This window comes from Phoca vitulina, unplaced genomic scaffold (genome assembly GCF_004348235.1).
Source record: "Phoca vitulina isolate PV1807 unplaced genomic scaffold, GSC_HSeal_1.0 scaffold8, whole genome shotgun sequence".
NCBI lineage: Eukaryota > Metazoa > Chordata > Mammalia > Carnivora > Phocidae > Phoca > Phoca vitulina.
Window position 1 is genome coordinate 57,865,128 of NW_022589711.1, and position 17,201 is coordinate 57,882,328.

Here is a 17,201-nt window from a genome sequence, read left to right on the forward strand (position 1 = left end):
CCTAGCTCACCCTCTCCTTCCTTTCTCTGTTGTGGAAATCCTGCTCATCTTTAAGGTAAACTCAAACCCTGCCTCCTCCATGAATCCACGCAGTGTGGGACCATTAGTTTTGTACCCAGGTTGACTTGGATTCTAATCCTGACTCTCTCTCTCTCTTTTAACATTTGGAGTCCTCTGCCCACCAGGGGGATACATTTTCATTTGTGGATATGATCACCAGCCTTGGGCTTATGAATGTCTTAATAGTTGGAGGCCTTACTGATGCATGTTTTCTAGGATACCTAACAATCGCTCTTATTATTCTTAAAATGATTATAGCCACTACCCCAAACCTCACTCAAGAGAGTCAAGAGACTTATCAGTAATAGAAAGTTACTGCTCAGTCTGTTAAGGGTCTGCCTTCGGCTCAGGTCATGGTCTCAGGGTCCTGGGATCCCCACATCAGGCTCCCTGCTCAGCGGGAGTCTGCTTCTCCCCCTTCCCCCTGCTCTCCCTCTCAAAAAAAAAAAAAAAAAAAAAAAAAAGCTGTGGCCACAGCCCAGGCTGCCACCTTCCTGCGGGATATTCCAGAGATCAGTTTAACTGATACTTTAGAATCATAGGTTCATGGCTTGGAGCAGGCACAGCGGGCCCAGAAGCTATGATGAGCAGTTTTACCAGAACTGTTAACAAAATAGCTGACTACCGCCAGAGCCATCAGAGACCAACAAAGAGCTTGAGACGCCCTAGCTCAGGTGGTCCTCCGCAACAGTAATCAGGGCTCTCTTTTCTGGGGATGTCACTTAATCTGAGACTCAGATTTTTTCATCTGTTAAATAAAGACAAAAATACCAACCTTGCCGGATTGTTGTGAGGGGTAGGGATAATGGGCTCAATAAAAAGTAATTTTAATTATTTCTGTGGTCATTATGACCGTCCCACCGCACTTGATTGGAGCACGGGCTGTATCTGCTTTGTATCACAGCTGGGGGTGGACAAGAGAGTGTTGAGCACTAGACTGCAAGCTCGCTGTAGGCAGGGCTCGTGAATCACCTCTGGATCTCCCAGCGCCTGGCAAAGAGCCTGCAAATAAGCAGAGAAAGAGACAGAGGTAAACATGGAAAAAGATGCGCAGACGGAAGGAGGGCAGACGCACAGTAGAGCTGCTGCAAGACAGGTTTCGGCTGGAATCTCGGCTGGAATCTCAACAAGCCCGCTCAGCCCGCGGAGCCCAGGCCGGGGGCGGGGCCGGGGTCCAGGGGCGGGGCTTGGTGCGGACCCCGCCCCGGTCCGTCCGTGAATGCGCTCCGCAGGCGCAGGCCGCGCGCAGCCCCGGGCCGGGAGCCACCTGCAGGTTCCCCGGCGGCTCGGCGGGTCCGGGAGCGGGCGCCGAGATGCGCCCCCTGCTCGGCCTCCTGCTGGTCTTCGTCGGCTCCACCTTCGCCCTGTACTTGCTGTCGACGCGACTGCCCCGGGGGCGGACGCTGGGCTCCGGCGAGGAGACCGGAGGCAGGTGCGTGGCGGGGGCCGCCGTTCGGGTCAGAGGAAGGGAGCCAGGTCCGAGGAGGGGGTCTGGGAGTGGGAGATTCGGTTCCGGGAGCGGAGGCGTCGGGGGCGGGGGGTTCGGTTCTGGGACTGGGGATCGGGGTCTGGTGGCCCGGCCGCATCTGTCCGGTGTCGGGCCGGCGGGGTGGATGGGAGTCGGGGCCCTGGCTGGGGCTGCCGGCTGCCGGCTGCGCGGTGTGCAGTTTGGGCGCGCGATCGCTGGCTTTGCACGCAGGGCGGTGATTTGCAGAGGGAAACGCGGCGTCTTATCCCCGCGGCGCCCGTTCGCGCGCCTCTGTCGGCGCGGTGGCGTCGCCGCGGGAGCCGTGCGCCCGTCGCCTTCCCGGGCCCAGCCCTAACCCGACCCTCGCCCCGGGGTGGACCGGCAGCCCCCCTCTCCACAACTGCTATCAGCCTCCCTCCTCCGTCCTCCCCACCCCATCTCGCTTCCCGTCAGCTCTGCCGTTGGGGCTTGCAGGCATTCGGTCTTCAGGAGTGTTGCATGGACTTTAAATTATTCACGAACTAATGATCAGGTCCGCCCGTCTTCCTGGCTGTCTCTCCTTTTTGCCTTCTCATGACCGACTTGGTGGGGCGGGAGGCGGCGCCGCCGGGCTGATTCCCCGGGAGTGTAGCATACAGTTTATGAAGTTTATGGAAGTGTGCCTGGCACAGCCTTGCGTTGGCAAGGATGTTACTTATATTTGAATATGAGGATAACTGTGTTCAGTTACAGTATTCTTTTGCTCTAGTTGAGAAGGCTGTGCTGTGGATGTCAGACATACTAAGAGAAACATTCTGATGACAAGTAGGCGGGTTTGCTCATAATTGATCATTGATGGATTCAAGGGTTACTCTTATCTCAAAGGCAAGGTAGCCTTTACACTGTAACCCTTGTACAGGATTCAGAATGCCCTAAGGGCCAGATAAAGAGTTGGGGAGGGGGGAGCCTCTTTGAAAGGGTTGGTTTCAAGCCTGACATGTTACCAAGAAGCTTATGTTTATGGTATGGGACAGATATACTTTCCCAGAGAATCTTTAATTGGCCTGTTAGTGACTGATAAAACAGTCTTTTTACCTAGTAACTGGGGAGCACTGTGAAGTTTCAATTGTCCTTGGCCTGAAGCTTGTGGGGGAGGGGGCGTTCCATGAAGGGAAGCCAATTTAGGACATTTAGTTCTTGCCTGAAAATGAATGCGTTTGCCTCTTAAGAATACATCATAAAACCTGAGAACTAAAAGGGCACTTACCACTCATTTTTTCTATAAGGAAACTGAGGCCTAGGGACTAGCCCGAGATCACACTGCTGGATAGCAGCAGAGTTGAGATGCTAACCCAGGTCTTGCTTCCCAAACCAGGGCTCTTCTGTCTTCCTCCGCTGTGTGGTATCAGGTCCCCTGTCACCCTGGGCTCCCAGTATGTGTGCGTTCCCAGCAAACCAGATGATGGGCACATTTATAAACCTACTTTGGAATGAAGGCACAAGTGACTTTCCTAGGTCCTAGGCCGATCTGGACTCACGTTTCCATGCGCTTTTCCAAATCCCCAGGTCACTGTGGTTCCCCTCAGACCTGGCGGAGCTGCGGGAGCTCTCCGAGGTCCTTCGAGAGTACCGGAAGGAGCACCCAGCCTACGTGTTCCTGCTCTTCTGCGGCGCCTACCTCTACAAGCAGGGCTTTGCCATCCCTGGCTCCAGCTTCCTGGTCAGTGCCCTGCCCTCCTTCTGTGCCCGCCAGGAATCCACCTTCTGTCTTTGCAGAGGGGCCCTTAGGCTGCAAATCACACAGTCCAGAGGAAGAGTACTGTGGCGGCCATTTGTCGACAGCCTCCCCTGGGTCAAACACTGTCCTGGTTGTTTTCCTGACCTTATTTAACTCTCCTAGCAGCCTTAGCGTGTGGGCGTCATGATCCCATTTTACAGATAAGGAAACACTGCGGTGGGAAGGGACTGTCCGAGGTGACAGGGAGAGGAGGGGCGGGGCTGGGGGGCTGAACCTGTGTCTCCCTGGCCCCAGAGTCGGCCTCTCCTCTTGTTTCCAAGGCCTTGATGGCTGCGCGCTGTCCCAGAGACACACACACAGTCCGGGCTGGGTGAGCTGTTCCTCTCGGAGCTTCCAGAACGTTCTGCATCTTGGCACCGTTTTCTATTACTTTTTGAAAATCCGTGTTCTCCACTAGTCGTTGAGTTCTTTGAGAACCGGGCCCATTCCTGATTCTCGGCTTTGTGTTTCTTTGCCCGGCTCAGGGAAGTGCCTTCCCAGATGTTTGACGAACAGATGCAAGTTGTTGATGATGATGTGAGGCTGGAGAGGCCGGGGAGACCTCCCTGCGTGGGGAGGGTGTGGGGAGGACGAATCGTCCTGACTTCCCAGGCGGCCCCCCCCACCGCCCTCGGAGCCGTGGTGCTGGGCCTGGGTGTGCACTCTCGCTGCGGGCTGCTTCTGTTCAGTTGCTGCCTAAGGCTCTAAGGAAGAACCTTGCTGTCCTCCCCACAGCATTTTCAGCTGTTTCATGTCAATGTGTGTGTATTTTAGGGCTTGGGGTGAGCTTGAATCTCAGCTGTGTAACCACGGGCAACCCTTTAACTTCTCCAACTCTGTTTCCTCATCTGGAAATTGGGGCTACTCCTGCGCGTTGTCTTGTGGAGGGTTAAATGGAACGGTGCGTGGAGAGCACCTGGCTCGGTGATGGTGCCTGGTGCACAGTGGCCCTCAGCACTTGTTGAATGACTAAGTGACTGAGCAGGAGACCCTGAAAGCTTCCTTCCGTCCTGCTTTTTTCTCCTGCCTTGGCATCTTTACTCCAGGCTCGGGCTGGAAACTGGAAGAAAAGCAAACATGTCCATGTCAAGAGAGACAGGGAGGTGTGTGGTGCTTGAGGTCTGGGACTGACTTCTTGGGGGTGCCCCTGTAGCTGCCTTCCCTCTTTCTTTTTTTTAAGTAGGCTCCATGCCCAACATGGGGCTTAAACTCACCACCCTGAGATCAAAGTCAGAGGCTCTACTGACTGAGCCAGTCAGGCGCCCCCTGCCTCCCCTCTTGAGCTGATCCCTATTCAGGGCAGAGTCAGATGCTACCTGGGAGTGAATCCTGTCTCTGTCTAGTGGAGGAGCTTGGGCACGATACTTAATCTCTCCCTGCGAGAATGCTGTAAGGATGGCATATGACACAGGGTCGTTGTAAGGATGAAATAAGACATGTAGTCAAGCACTTCACTTACAGTAGGTGCTCATCAGACCCCCACCTTCTCACTTGGAAGTTCCCCTTTTACTTTCTCTCTTGGATCCCATGTTTGGCAGGGTGACGTCTACCGGCCAAACTGTATTTAGGATGTATTTGCTCACTTTTCATTTTTCTGAATCTAAGACTTTTTTGAGTGTCAGCTAGAGCTCTGGTCAACATGGAACCCCCAGTGTTCTCTACCACAGATGTAATTCCAGCAGGAAGCAAAGAAAGAGGACGTTTTATATAACTTGGGTGGTCTTACTGAAGGAAAATTCATGGTTTCTGTTCATTTAAAATGGTAACAATAACGTGTGAGTTGCATTTCTCCCTTCTTGGAGCACTCCTGATCGCAGGACCTCCCACAGCCCGCGCAGCAGGCCGGGGGGCTGTATACCCATGTTGTCCCAGAGAATGTTCTCCTGCCTTCTGAAGTGTTCACCTCATCCCTGTTTGGAAGGTGAAGAGACCAAGGCCAGGGGTACAGTTCCCAGCCCTGTCATCACTGTTCATTCACCCCTTTAGAATGGGAGTTGAGTGTGGGTTGGGAAAATCACTGGAAGAGGAGGGAACCTATGACTCTTGGGCCCCAGTACAAGGTGACTGGTAGCCAGCAGATGTTCTAACGGCTGAGGGGTTTGTTTTATTTTTGCAGAATATTTTAGCTGGTGCTTTGTTCGGACCATGGCTGGGGCTTCTGCTGTGCTGTGTGTTGACATCAGTGGGCGCCACGTGCTGCTACCTGCTCTCCAGTGTCTTTGGCAAGCAGCTGGTGGTCTCCTACTTTCCTGAGAAAGTGTCCCTGCTGCAGAGGAAGGTAAGGGGAGGGGCCGCAACCTAGTGCTGGGCCCCCTGACGGTCACCTCAGGGCCCTGAGGGGTGTGCAGGCAGGAATTTCCTACCGTGGTCCCCCGCCCTGCTTTGGAGCTCTTAGGGGCTCCTTTTGGTCTGTTCATGAGGCACAGACCTGGGATCAAATTCCGGCTTCATCATTACGCGCTCTGTGACTTTGGGCAAGTTCCTGACTTCTCTGAGTCTCAGGTACTTCCATTTTATTTTATTTTTTTAAAATATTTTATTTATTTATTTGACAGAGACACAGCGAGAGAGGGAACACAGGAGGGGGAGAAGGAGAAGCAGGCTCCCTGCGGAGCAGGGAGCCTGATGCAGGGCTCGATCCCGGGACCCTGGGATCATGACCTGAGCCGAAGGCAGATGCTTAATGACTGAGCCACCCTGGCACCCCAGTACTTCCATTTTAAAAATGAGGAAAACAGGGGCGCCTGGGCGGCTCAGTCGGTTAAGTGTCTGCCCCTGTCCCAGGGTCTTGGGATTGAGCCTGCTTCTCCCTCTCCCTCTGCTACTCCCCTTGCTTGTGCTCTCTCTCTCTGTCAAATTAATAAATAAAATCTCAATTTAAAAAAATGAAGAAAATAGTCTTTACCCTGGAGGTTTGTTGGGAGATTCAGGAACAGAATATATGAAGTATCTAGAACAGTGCTTGGTGCTATCAGATTTTCAATATCTAGAGATTCTCTGCTTCTTAATGGCCTTGTCTTTTTTGGCTACAGGTGGAGGAGAATAGAAATAGCCTGTTTTTTTTCTTGCTGTTTTTGAGACTTTTCCCCATGACGCCAAACTGGTTCTTGAACCTCTCAGCTCCGATTCTGAACATCCCGATTGTGCATTTCTTCTTCTCTGTTCTGATTGGTAAGAAGCTGGTGGGGTAAGTCTGAGTCTTGAGCATTGCTGTGTCGGAGGCCTACCCACGTGGGCCTGTGTCTGCCTCTGAGAGCCCAGGTTTGTGAAGAACAGCATCAAGAGTCGCGACCTCCAGTAATTATTCCTGATTTCAGATCTGCTCAGGGCTGAACAGAAAACCTATAAAAATACTTTTGGGAGAAGTAAGGATAGTTCACCCCACAGCGGTGCTTAGCGCCTGTTGTGGGCAGCACTGTGCTGGGCACGGGGGTTGGTAGCATCCTCTGTGGAAGATGAGTCACTTGGCCCTTAGCCAGGTCTCAGGAAATGCCGGCAGGAAAGCCGAGCTGGAGTGAGGGGGTGTGGGTGAAGAAAGGGTGGAGGCTGAAGAGAGGAGCAGAGCAGCTTGGCCAGGTGAGGGGCTGGGACAAGAGCATGGTTTCTCCGGGTCTGGGCCTCGGATCAGCCCGTAAAGTCAGTGACTGTTGTCGTCTTCACATTGGAGGTGAACCGCCCTCTGTAAGCCTAAGGCAAGGAGCGCTGCTCGTAAACCTACTTGAGAGCATGGAGAGAAAGACTGACTACTCAGGACTTCTAGGTCGGACAGAACAAATCTGTGGTTGAGCAGCTGCTATTAGTAGGGAACGCTTGAGAGAGAAATTGAGATCTTAAGTCGAAGCAAAATCGACCACAGCTCATTCCGGTCATATTGGCTTTCAGACAAAGTGTCTTGGTTCCTCACTTAGCAGCCTGTGATTACCTAGGTGGCAGGAGGCCGGGAAAGACTCTGGAGACCGGGCTTCCAGTCTCCTCTCTGACAAGCTGTGTGACCTTGAGTGCTCTGTGATCTTGAGGCATCGTCTACTGTAGGGGAGGACTGAGTGATCAGGGGGTCCCAAACCAATTAGTCTCAGGAGTGGCGGTCAGGAGAAGCTGTTAGGATGCAGGTTCCTGGGTTTTACTCCAGGCCCAGGTAACCAGAATCTTGGGGGAGGGTCGGGGGAGCCCGAGGATGTGTTTTTAACAGCTTCCCCAGGGGATTGTTAAACAGCCAGCCTGTCTGGCCACCAGTCAGACTTCTCGGGGATCCAGTGGATTTGATGATCTCTTAGAGACAGTATAGAACGCGAAAGTAGTGCTGTTTCTAAGAAACTTGTTTTTATCTTATGCATATTTTAAGTCTCATAATGCTGGTGCCTCTCATTACTTAGGCTATTGGGTCCTCAGAACCCAGTTTGAGGGCACTTCTAGCAAATGTGTGAACCTTACACTTTTTCATACTAATCGTATCTCCTGATTTCTTTTATCCTTCATTTATTTTTTTGTTTCCTATTAAAAATATTTTTATCTTATTGTGCCACATGCATTTTTTGTAAATCATCTCAAGTCTTTTTGTTAAACAGGGCAGTTTATGGGAAGTGAGGAAAGGAGGGGAAGAGGTGGAGAGGGGAAAGAGGTAATGTGCTTAGGGGTCAGGAGTTGGGCAAAAAAAATCTGGAGTTATGGTTGTGAATTCCTGGGGACGTTTCTGAGGGGTTATTGTTTCTCATCTTGCTGCCCCTGGTAACAGGCTCTTTCCCTTTCTTCCAGGTTTGGTCCCGTACAATTTTATCTGTGTGCAGACAGGTTCCATCCTGTCAACTCTTACCTCTCTGGATGCTCTTTTCTCCTGGGAAACAGTCTTCAAGCTTTTGGCCATTGCCCTGGTCGCCTTAGTTCCTGGAACCCTCATTAAAAAATTTAGTCAGAAGGACCTGCATTTGAATGAAATAAGCAACACTAATCACCTAAATAGTAGAAAGGACACGTGATCTTGGTTTTTTGTTTGCCACGTCCCTGGACTCTGTTGCTTATTTGTGTGATGGTGTGGTCCTCTGCAGCCCCTCATCGTTTTTAATTACCCTCAACAGGTGATTTGGACACTCTTCATCTGTGTGCAGTGTTTTCATAAAGGACTTTCTGTGCCCTAGAAGGGGGATTGTTCCAGGTCCTCAAACCAGTCCTGGCTTAGCAGGACACTCTGTGAAACGGATGGCCTTCTAGAAAATCCTATTTATATTCTATTGAATAACAAGGAACTCAGGGTGGTCTGTTGTATTTGCCTCTTGCCAAGCCCTGAGCTGCCTTAGGAGAAGATGCTGATTGTCCTTGTCCAGAGTGCCTCTTTTGCTAAGTGGTAGGCTGTTGTGATAGGTGTTCTCCTGTTAAGTCCCTAGTGGGTGTTCGTGGTATAAATGATGACGTGAACCTGCATCACTGACATTACCCTTCATCTTGTTAGCCTCTCGAAGAGTATTGTGTACTACTTTTTTGCTGATGAGCTACCTCTTCCATAAACCAAGGGAAACAAGCTGACGGACTGCGCAGAACTTGCACGTACAGCTCAAATGCACAGTGATCTCCGTGATGCTCTTTGTGTTCAGATGCACTGACCTTAACCATATATGTCAAACCTCTTAGCTGCATGTCCTGACAAATAAGCTGATTGCAAATAGATTAAATACGAATGCAGCAAACTCTATGTTGTAGGTATGTTCTGGAGAAATTCTTACCTGTCTGAATGGGGCAGCGTCCTTGGCTCACTTGAACCAAATGACTATCAGTACATTTTCTAATCTATCCTTTCTGTGTATGAATCCTTTCTCCATCCTCCTGCTAGGAGAATGGATTCAGTACACTCAGCTATCAGCCAGTGTGCCCTCTATTTTTTTTCATGTTGTCATTTGTCGAGAATAACTGAGGAATACTTTTATCTTTTAATCCAAAGAGGGAAACTTGGTTTTGGATTACTTTGTTGTGTGATGTTTTAATGTTCTGTAGCTGTCATTGCTTCTTGCAGCTGTGGTATTGAACGGGCACAGGCCTGGGTTAATGCTGCCAGGGACACAAGGACCTTGGCACCTAAACTGGCCAGCTCTGGTATCCCGGACCCTACAGGAGTAACTCATCGTTTCTTACCGGAACTGTTGCCTTTGGGCGTCACCTGCTGGGTTTTGATCTGGCTTGGCCAAAGTCTTACCAAGGCTTTCACTTGGCCCACTGTTCTACATGCATTCCTGAGAATGCTCCTGTTCAGTAGGAAGCATCAGTTCCCAAGCTGTGCTTTAGGGACATGGTATGATCCAAAAAAACACAACAAGGACTTCATTTTTAAAGATGTGTTGCTTTCAAAGAAGCTTGGTAACGAGTGGGGGGTGAGGAGAAGGCTGTGTGAAATCTGTAGCTTTTTGTGTTCTGGAGGAGGAGGAGGGAAGGGGGAAACCAGCGTCTTCTACACTATTGCAAGTATGTGCCCTTTGCCCTTCACAGATCCTTGTGTTTGTCTCTCCCCCCATGATTTTGCTACAATGTGCCTTACCAGTTGTGAGTTTACAGGTAAAGCAATTTCCCAAATAAATGGATATTAATGTTCTGTGTGGTGTGTGTTGGACATGTTGCTAACTTTCCATTCCCCTTGCCAGTGGGAATTAGGATTGGCTGAAAAGCAGACGATCCAAAATGGTGTTTTAGCTTTCCACTCTTGGGAGGCTTCTCACCACTATGATTCTTTGGATGCCAGATTTTTGTTTTCCCCTTTTTCTTCTCTGCACTCACTCGATAGTGGGGTCACTAGAAACAGAGGAGGACCTACAAGATGGGCAGCGGGGAAGCCGTGGGAAGGCAAGAGGGCACCTGTCCAGGCTGTGACAAAACAAGAAGAGACTATGAGGAAAGAAAACGATGGTTTCCCTTCCTTCTGTGGGTGTGTCTGAAACAACAGAGCCACAGAAACCAGCTTCTCCACCCCCGGCTTTCCTGGCCGCAGGACACCCTGCCTGTCGAGTCTTCCCTTCCCGAAAGCTCTGACAAGTGCCCGGACAGGTGAAGGCAGCTGTCAGGACCCACATAGCACCTTAGGAAAAGACAGGACCAGAAAGGAGTGAAGCACACTTTTTGTTTAATTCCATGCATTGGTTTGCTTCGATCGTCACTCCCGTTCCCCTCACCGTACAATTGCTCAGTACAAATGGAGCTGGCGTCCGAAACCACAGGGAGCGGGGGACTGACAGGACTGGAGACCCCGGGGAGACAGATGAGGAAGCTCATTTTGAGACTTAACCACAGGAAAGAATTTGCTCCAAACTGATAGGAACTCCAATTATTGCAATAAAGAATCCGAGTGGTGGAGAGCCGCCCAGGTGATACGGTCCCTAAGGGCCATCTTCCTAAGAGCTGGCACATTCTGACTGTGGGGCCCTCTGCGTGGCACCATCGGAGGACCCTTTCTGCCAGGACACTGGGCAGCAACCTGGGGCCAGGGGCTAGCGCTCCTGAGTGCGGTGAAGTGGCTCCAGGGAGTAAGCCTGGCATTCGGCTGAAGGTTTCCTTACAGCGGCCTTGCATCCACGTAGGGGGCTGTCTCTGTGAAATCCTGCCACGATGCCCTCATCACGTGACAGTTAACAGAAACCTTACCCCAACTCTTTGGAGGTAACCCTGTTTCTCAAAGCAGTGCTTTGAGAGCTCCCCTTCTTCTGCCATTTGTCCCTGAGAAGTGTTCCGGGTTCCAGAAGGGTCTTCCACCTGGCAACCTTGTTCATTCCAGTTTGAATAGGCGCTTGCAATATTGGCGGTAGCATGCAAACAAGCCGACTAATGTAATTCTTATGTGCTAGTCTATGAGGTTGGTAACGGTGGTAGGAGTATACTAGGGCATTTATTCTATGAAATCAGCAAAGAAGAAAAATCTTGCTGCCTGGAAAGGCACTAAATTCATACCGACAGTACAAGTCAAAGTCTTAAAAAGAATATCACATTGTTTTGGTACATTAGCCTCACGGAGTCTAAGAAAGAAGCAAGTAACTGGGACTTAACGTATTAACTTTGTTCATAGAAGGGGAGGGAGGAACATGCTTACTGAACACAATGAAATGATGTAAATGAAGAGACACTTTGGAATTCCATTCATCAGTGATTGGAAATTATTCAGTTGGAATTGTCATCCAAAAGGGCAGTGGGTGGAAGCAAGTGGCCTTTTTTCCTGCCAATGGTGCTGACGCCCCAACAGCCACAGGGTGGGCTCCATAAGGAGGACACTGGTGTGATCCTGTCACTCTCCCTTCAGAGCTAACTCAAGATATCAAACCACCTTGAGAAAATTAATTATGAGCTTAGGATTGGGATGCCAAAACGGATCTCCCCCTACACACCAATTCCAATCAAGTGGTAGTTGTCCCCAGTGCCCTGCTGTGAGAGGTTCTGAGGCTGTGGAAAGAATATGACGATCAATAAATAACACCAGTCTTGGGTGTTCAGGGTGGAGGTGGTAGATGGCGGTATGCAGTAGTATTTTGGTTTCTGGTTTCTTTTTCTAGTGGAAAAACAAAACACACTATACTGCAGGGCAGGGCAGGGCAGGAATTCCTTGGGTTCCAAATATGTTCTCTTCTGGAGAGTTCAGTTCCAGAAAGTTCAAGTGGGAACATTTTACGAAAAGGGGGAAAACTTGAGACAAAAGGGCATGGGGATAAAAAAGTAAATTATTTGATCAATAAGGCTGCATTCACATGGAAAGGATGTCAATTCTTCATAGTAGGGGAGGGCATTTAAAATTGGGTTGGTACCAGGAAAATCCAATACCATCACATCTATTACTTGGGGTGAGAGGGAAATTTAGCAAAAATGAGGCTCTGAAATGTATGTCTAGTATTTACTAAGTCCTACTTTAAAAATCCTTAATTCTAGAACGATGATTTGTTGATACTAAAGTTTTTAAATATCTGAAATTCAAGTAGGCTGTACCAAATCATCTTACGGCAGAGCTAGCTAGCATCGCTACCCTTTTTGAGTAGGAGCTCCCACAATCTTGCGAACAGGTTGAAACTTCACTGGCGGTAAGGTCTATTATTTCAAAGTGGATGTCGGCTTCTCAGTCCCTCTGCTAAGCCATTTTAATAGGAATTGTTATCAGAGGACATGATCTAGAAATAGATGAAAATCAGAACCAAATGTTCATCTGCAAGACAAAACCCATTATCTTGCAGTCAGTCAAAAACAGATGCTAAATGAATGTGAACGCTCATCCCAAGGGGGTTAAACTTTCAGTCAACACTGAAGCTTGAAATCATAGTCTTGTGAGGCTCCTTACAGCATGTTGCATGGTCCTGAGGACTGAAGAATCCACTCTTCGATTCCCTGAGCTCTGGATGCAGCACTCTTCAGATGACTGTGAAGTTGTTCTCAAAGAAACACACACCGATTCACAACTGTCCTGGTTAGCTCAAGGCAGGCAGTGAAGGGCCAGGCTGGGATAGAGAAGGCTTTTCACCTAGACTATGGACACTGTTCTCTTCTGAAGCCTCTAGTCACTTCTACTAAAAATAAAAATGTTCAGTGTGGAACTTTATTCAACTCTTGACAATACGGTGAATGACTAAAGATTCAACACTGTCTGCTAGCCTAGCATGCTCATAACAGTAACCCAGATGGGTATATATGGCATAATCATGACAGGCAGTCAAGATGGTAATTCAAAAAAACATCAAAATTATGAGGTATCAGGTATCAGATTTTCTAGGAAGACCATCACTGAAAGGTGCTAAGACAGAAGCTGACCCTCATGTTTCTCTTTTGCCACTAGAGGTGGGCAAGAACTGGACGAGCTGAAGTGTGTTTTATGCTAGAGAGAAAGAGGATGTAGACTTGTAGCCTCTCTGTTCCCAGAAGCAACAAAGCAGAGAGAGTCAGAGGACAGTGTGGGTCTAAGGTCCAAGGATGGAAACTCTGGCCTTTCAAGGTACCTTTCCAGCCGTATGACCCTCTAAGTGACTAGGCGTCCTTTTAGAATTTCTCTCATCTTTTACTGGATGACATCACAGCCAGGCATTTTATGTCATTTTGTTTTAATGTTTCTTTGCTATTCCCAGCCAGGAGAAAAAAAAGGGTTTGGTGCTATGGGACCCGGCAGGAGGGAGAGGACAACCTGCTGCCCGCGCCCGCTGCCTGACCTACGGGCCCCGGGCGGCAACCCCCTAGGTCGGTTCCTCCCAGGGCACTAAATAATTCTCTTTTTGCTTCTAATGTAGTCCCATGATTTTATTTCTTAAGAAACTTGAGAAAGTTTACAGCTTCTGAAGTATTTGTCCATCCACTCAGTCATCTGCCCACCCAGGAGCTTTTAGGATCAAGTCAAAACCACAGTGTATCCACCGGGCTCCAGGGCAGAACCCGCATCCTCAGATGATTGTTGTTGCACACAGAAAATGAGGGAATACAACTAAGATGAATACCAGGGAGCTCCCAAATGGCAGTTCCATTTTCATTCTTTCATAAAGATCATAAAAAGCCATCATTACTCATGGTTAGCAATACACACAATCATTGTGCTACACTGTAAACCACACCTTCTGATCGACAGAAAATGAGAATAATTATTATAAAATAAAATAACAATGATAATAATGCCATAACTTAAGATCTTTCATGTAGTCCAGCTACAGAATTTATACAAAATGGAATAATTTAATGCAAACAATACTGCTCTCTGTATAAGTTAAACATTCTCCTTCATCCTACCTAAGAGCTATAAATTATAGACACTAAATTTTAAATCGATGTCTCAACATAAAGTGTAAACAAATGGAGGGATCAAACAAGCAAAAGGAACTGCTCTAAATTCCCTCCGCCTTTCCTTTTTGGCTGATGCAATCAGTGACACCGAGGGAAGGGGGGGCAACAGTTTCATCTGTGTTGGAAATAGTTTAATACCTGTATGTGTAAGTCTTTCCTAATGTCCAACGTGATGCAGTGTCAAAGAGTTGAGCCAGGGTCTTCAGGTCTTGAGCCTAGAGAGGTTATTTGACAGTAACCTTTCTTGGAGAAAGAGACGGAAACTAGGCCAACACCTGTTTTTATATAAAATTCTAGATAAAAATTTCCTTGAAGCCAAGGCACCATGAAGTACCTTGGGGTGCTTTTCAAAGCCCAGGACCCCGGAGCCAAGCAGGACCTCATGCCTTGGACAGTGTCAGATCTTTCTAACTGCTGCTCGGCATCAGTTCTTTCCAGAAATTTCCAAATCCAATTGTTCCAAACTGCATTGATCCGGAGTGCAGTAAAATATACTTTACAAGTTGCATTTAAGGAAAATGCTGTTGTGGTGGGAAAGGGGTTGCCTTTTGCCAGTCGCTTCTTTTGCCTTTATGCCTGCTAGGGGTAGCCGGGCCCTAAAGCTTCCCGGATGGAATGAGTTAATGAATGAAAACGAGGGGGTGGTTTGCGGTTGGACACTGGACAGACTCACACACATGCTAGCTGCCTTCAAAGTCTGTTCTGTTTGAATGAATATGACTCTAGTAGACAAGCAACCTGGTTCCACAGAGGGGCGGTCCCATCTTCTGCACGAGGTGGAACTGAGACACTGTTAGAATGTACTTTCACAAATTCCACATTTGCTTTTCTAATACTGTTGTAAATCCCCTTTTTCTCTTATCAGCACCCCACCCCCCGCCTTTTTTTCCTAAAGGAAGTGGTCAACAGGTGGAAAGGAAATAGGCTAGAAGAAAATGGCACTTGAGTCTGAAAAATCAACACACTGGTCAAGGTCACACGTTTGTCAAGGTCATGACGATGACAGCATTAAAAAGGGAAGTATTTGTCAAAGACAAGGTTTGACGCTATCTGTAAGTCTCACTACCAGATGCTGCTTCAAATTTTTAAAATGAAATCAGCTTCCACAGGTGTAGTTGTCTTTTTCCTCCTAGAGTAAGCACATGCCCTCAAAGGCCTTGGGTGCAAGTATCTGGTCATCAATCTTTTCTAGGCCATTTCCATCACCTGTGTGGACAAGCTGGTTGAACTTAATGTGGTCTGTTCACAAGTTACCTGGAATTGCTTTTCCTTTGTTGTTCTTTGTTTTCTAAAATAATCCATATGTCTTGCTCTGGCTCTTCTTCAGTCACTTATGGCCAAAAAACTGGTCCCCTGTTCAAGTAGCAGTAATACCTCCTGGCCCCACAAATTCCCAAGGATGTTGCTCCTAAATTCCACTTCTTTCTTTTCTTTCTTCCTTTATCTCTCTCTCACTCTCTCTTTTTTTTTTGCAAGAATTATTGTCTCTCTCTCTATATCATATATAGTTCACTCTTTACAGTACAAAGTGTTAAAATGTCAAACAAAAATAAATATCAATGTTACAGTAGCTAGAATATTCAATAAAATAGATCCCTGCCATTCTTGATTGAAATGTTCAGTGAGACTTAATTTCATTTGGATATTTTTTTCCAGAGATTTGCGAAGTCTCATGTTCCTGTTATTGCAGCTCATTTCTAGGGGTAAGAAAGATGGGGCAGCTCTCTTCCCAGACAAAAAAGCAAGGAGAGAGGGGAAAGAGTCTGGGGGGAGGGGGGGGAACGATCTGAAATGCCAGTATAGTCATGAGATCTTCAGGATGGGTTTTCCTCCATTACCAAGTAGCAGAGCTGTAGTGTTTATTGGTCCTAACTGTGGCATCAGAACATTCTCCATCGGAAGAGTCACAGTCCGATTCTTCAAACTGCATAGGATTCTGCAAAGTCGAGACAAAATAAAACATTAATCCATTTGGGCAATCATTTAGTAAACACGTATCGGACACCTCCCACATGACAGGCACCATACTGGGTTGCTGGCTAAGACAAATGAGCCCAGGTCCCGCCCTTGCTGGGCTTCTGGAGAAAGAAGACCTAGAGAGGTGATGACAGCGATGATGATGATGGCAGTTACAGCAGGACCACCTCAGCCCCGCTTGCAGAGTGTTGGCTATGATCTGGGCACTGCTGTAGGGCTTTACGTCTAGAAATTCACTTAATCCTCACAAGCACTCTAGGAGACAGATGCCGTCATCACTCCCCCTTGCAGACGAGGGCACTGACCCACAGAGAGGTTAGCAGCTGGCCCAGCGTGGCAGCCAGGAGAGAACCCTGACTGGGCTTGGCATCCAGGCCGTTGGAGGCTGGGTGTGCACTCTTGGCCACCATGCTATCCTGCCTCCCAAGACAGGGACAGTCCTGTGCTGTGCAAGACCTCGAGCATCCCATGTGCTATGAGAGCATCATCCAGGGGACGGTGGGGACATGGAGGAGCGAGACGGGGTCAGGAGCAGGTGATGTTTGACCTAATCTTAGAATGAAGGAGGCCTGAGCCGTTCGATGTTTGAGTCTCACTTGGGAGACCTGCCCTTACTGGGGAGCTCTGTGTATCTCTGTACTCTACTTACTTCTTGGAGGCACCTGTTTTATCTCATATACTTAATAATTATAAAGGCCGTAGGGACCCAGGCACGCTCTGACCCCAAAGAGCTACAGTGAGGAGAGGAGGAGGGAGAAGCCCCACCTCATAGCCACGTTCCTCTGCGCACAGCTTGCCCAGAGACATCTGCGTCTTCACGCGGCGCACAGCGCACTCCTTGTCAGAGAGCCCGTCTGAATGCGAGGATATCTCAATGGGGATCTCTGGCGTCTGGGACAGCAGGTCATCTAGCTTCTCCGCCAGGCGGTCTTCAAGTTTGTCCGCTAACTCATCAGGACTGTTGGAGTGGTCGCTGGTATTTCCCTCCTCTCCATCAGACACAGAGAAATTCTCAGAGCTAAAGGTGGAATACGACTGGCAGCTGCTGATACAGCGATGGGGCCTAGAACCACAAAGAACCAGAGGATCTTCATCACAGGCACAACTGCTGTTCTTCCCTCGCCTGTCAATCACAGCCTCGCTTCCCTTGCCTGTCAATCACAGCCTCGC

General features: G+C 48.7%; 2 protein-coding genes across 15 annotated transcripts in view; one reads left to right on the plus strand and one right to left on the minus strand.

The window, feature by feature from the left end:
* The first annotated feature begins 1,305 nt into the window (after positions 1–1,305).
* Positions 1,306–9,851, plus strand: TMEM41A (transmembrane protein 41A). Of its 2 annotated transcripts, none has more exons than XM_032406991.1 (5): positions 1,306–1,492; positions 3,074–3,227; positions 5,401–5,562; positions 6,317–6,455; positions 8,037–9,851. In XM_032406991.1, the coding sequence occupies exons 1-5, from the start codon at positions 1,374–1,376 to the stop codon at positions 8,255–8,257; spliced, it is 795 nt and encodes a 264-aa protein (XP_032262882.1). In that variant the 5' UTR covers positions 1,306–1,373; the 3' UTR covers positions 8,258–9,851. The 2 variants fall into 2 exon arrangements, with proteins under 2 accessions (XP_032262882.1, XP_032262883.1); XM_032406992.1 differs by having other exon boundaries at positions 6,317–6,471; positions 8,037–8,262.
* Positions 9,852–10,380: 529 nt separating this feature from the next.
* MAP3K13 (mitogen-activated protein kinase kinase kinase 13) overlaps positions 10,381–17,201 on the minus strand; it is a 165,235-nt gene continuing 158,414 nt past the window's right edge. For all 13 annotated transcript variants that reach the window (XM_032406986.1, XM_032406985.1, XM_032406984.1 and 10 more), the window contains 2 exons: positions 16,797–17,094; positions 10,381–15,990 (listed from right to left, as the gene is read on the minus strand). In XM_032406986.1, coding sequence (XP_032262877.1) covers positions 15,889–15,990; positions 16,797–17,094 — 400 coding nt within the window. In that variant the 3' untranslated portion in view covers positions 10,381–15,888. The remainder of the gene's footprint in view (positions 15,991–16,796; positions 17,095–17,201) is intronic.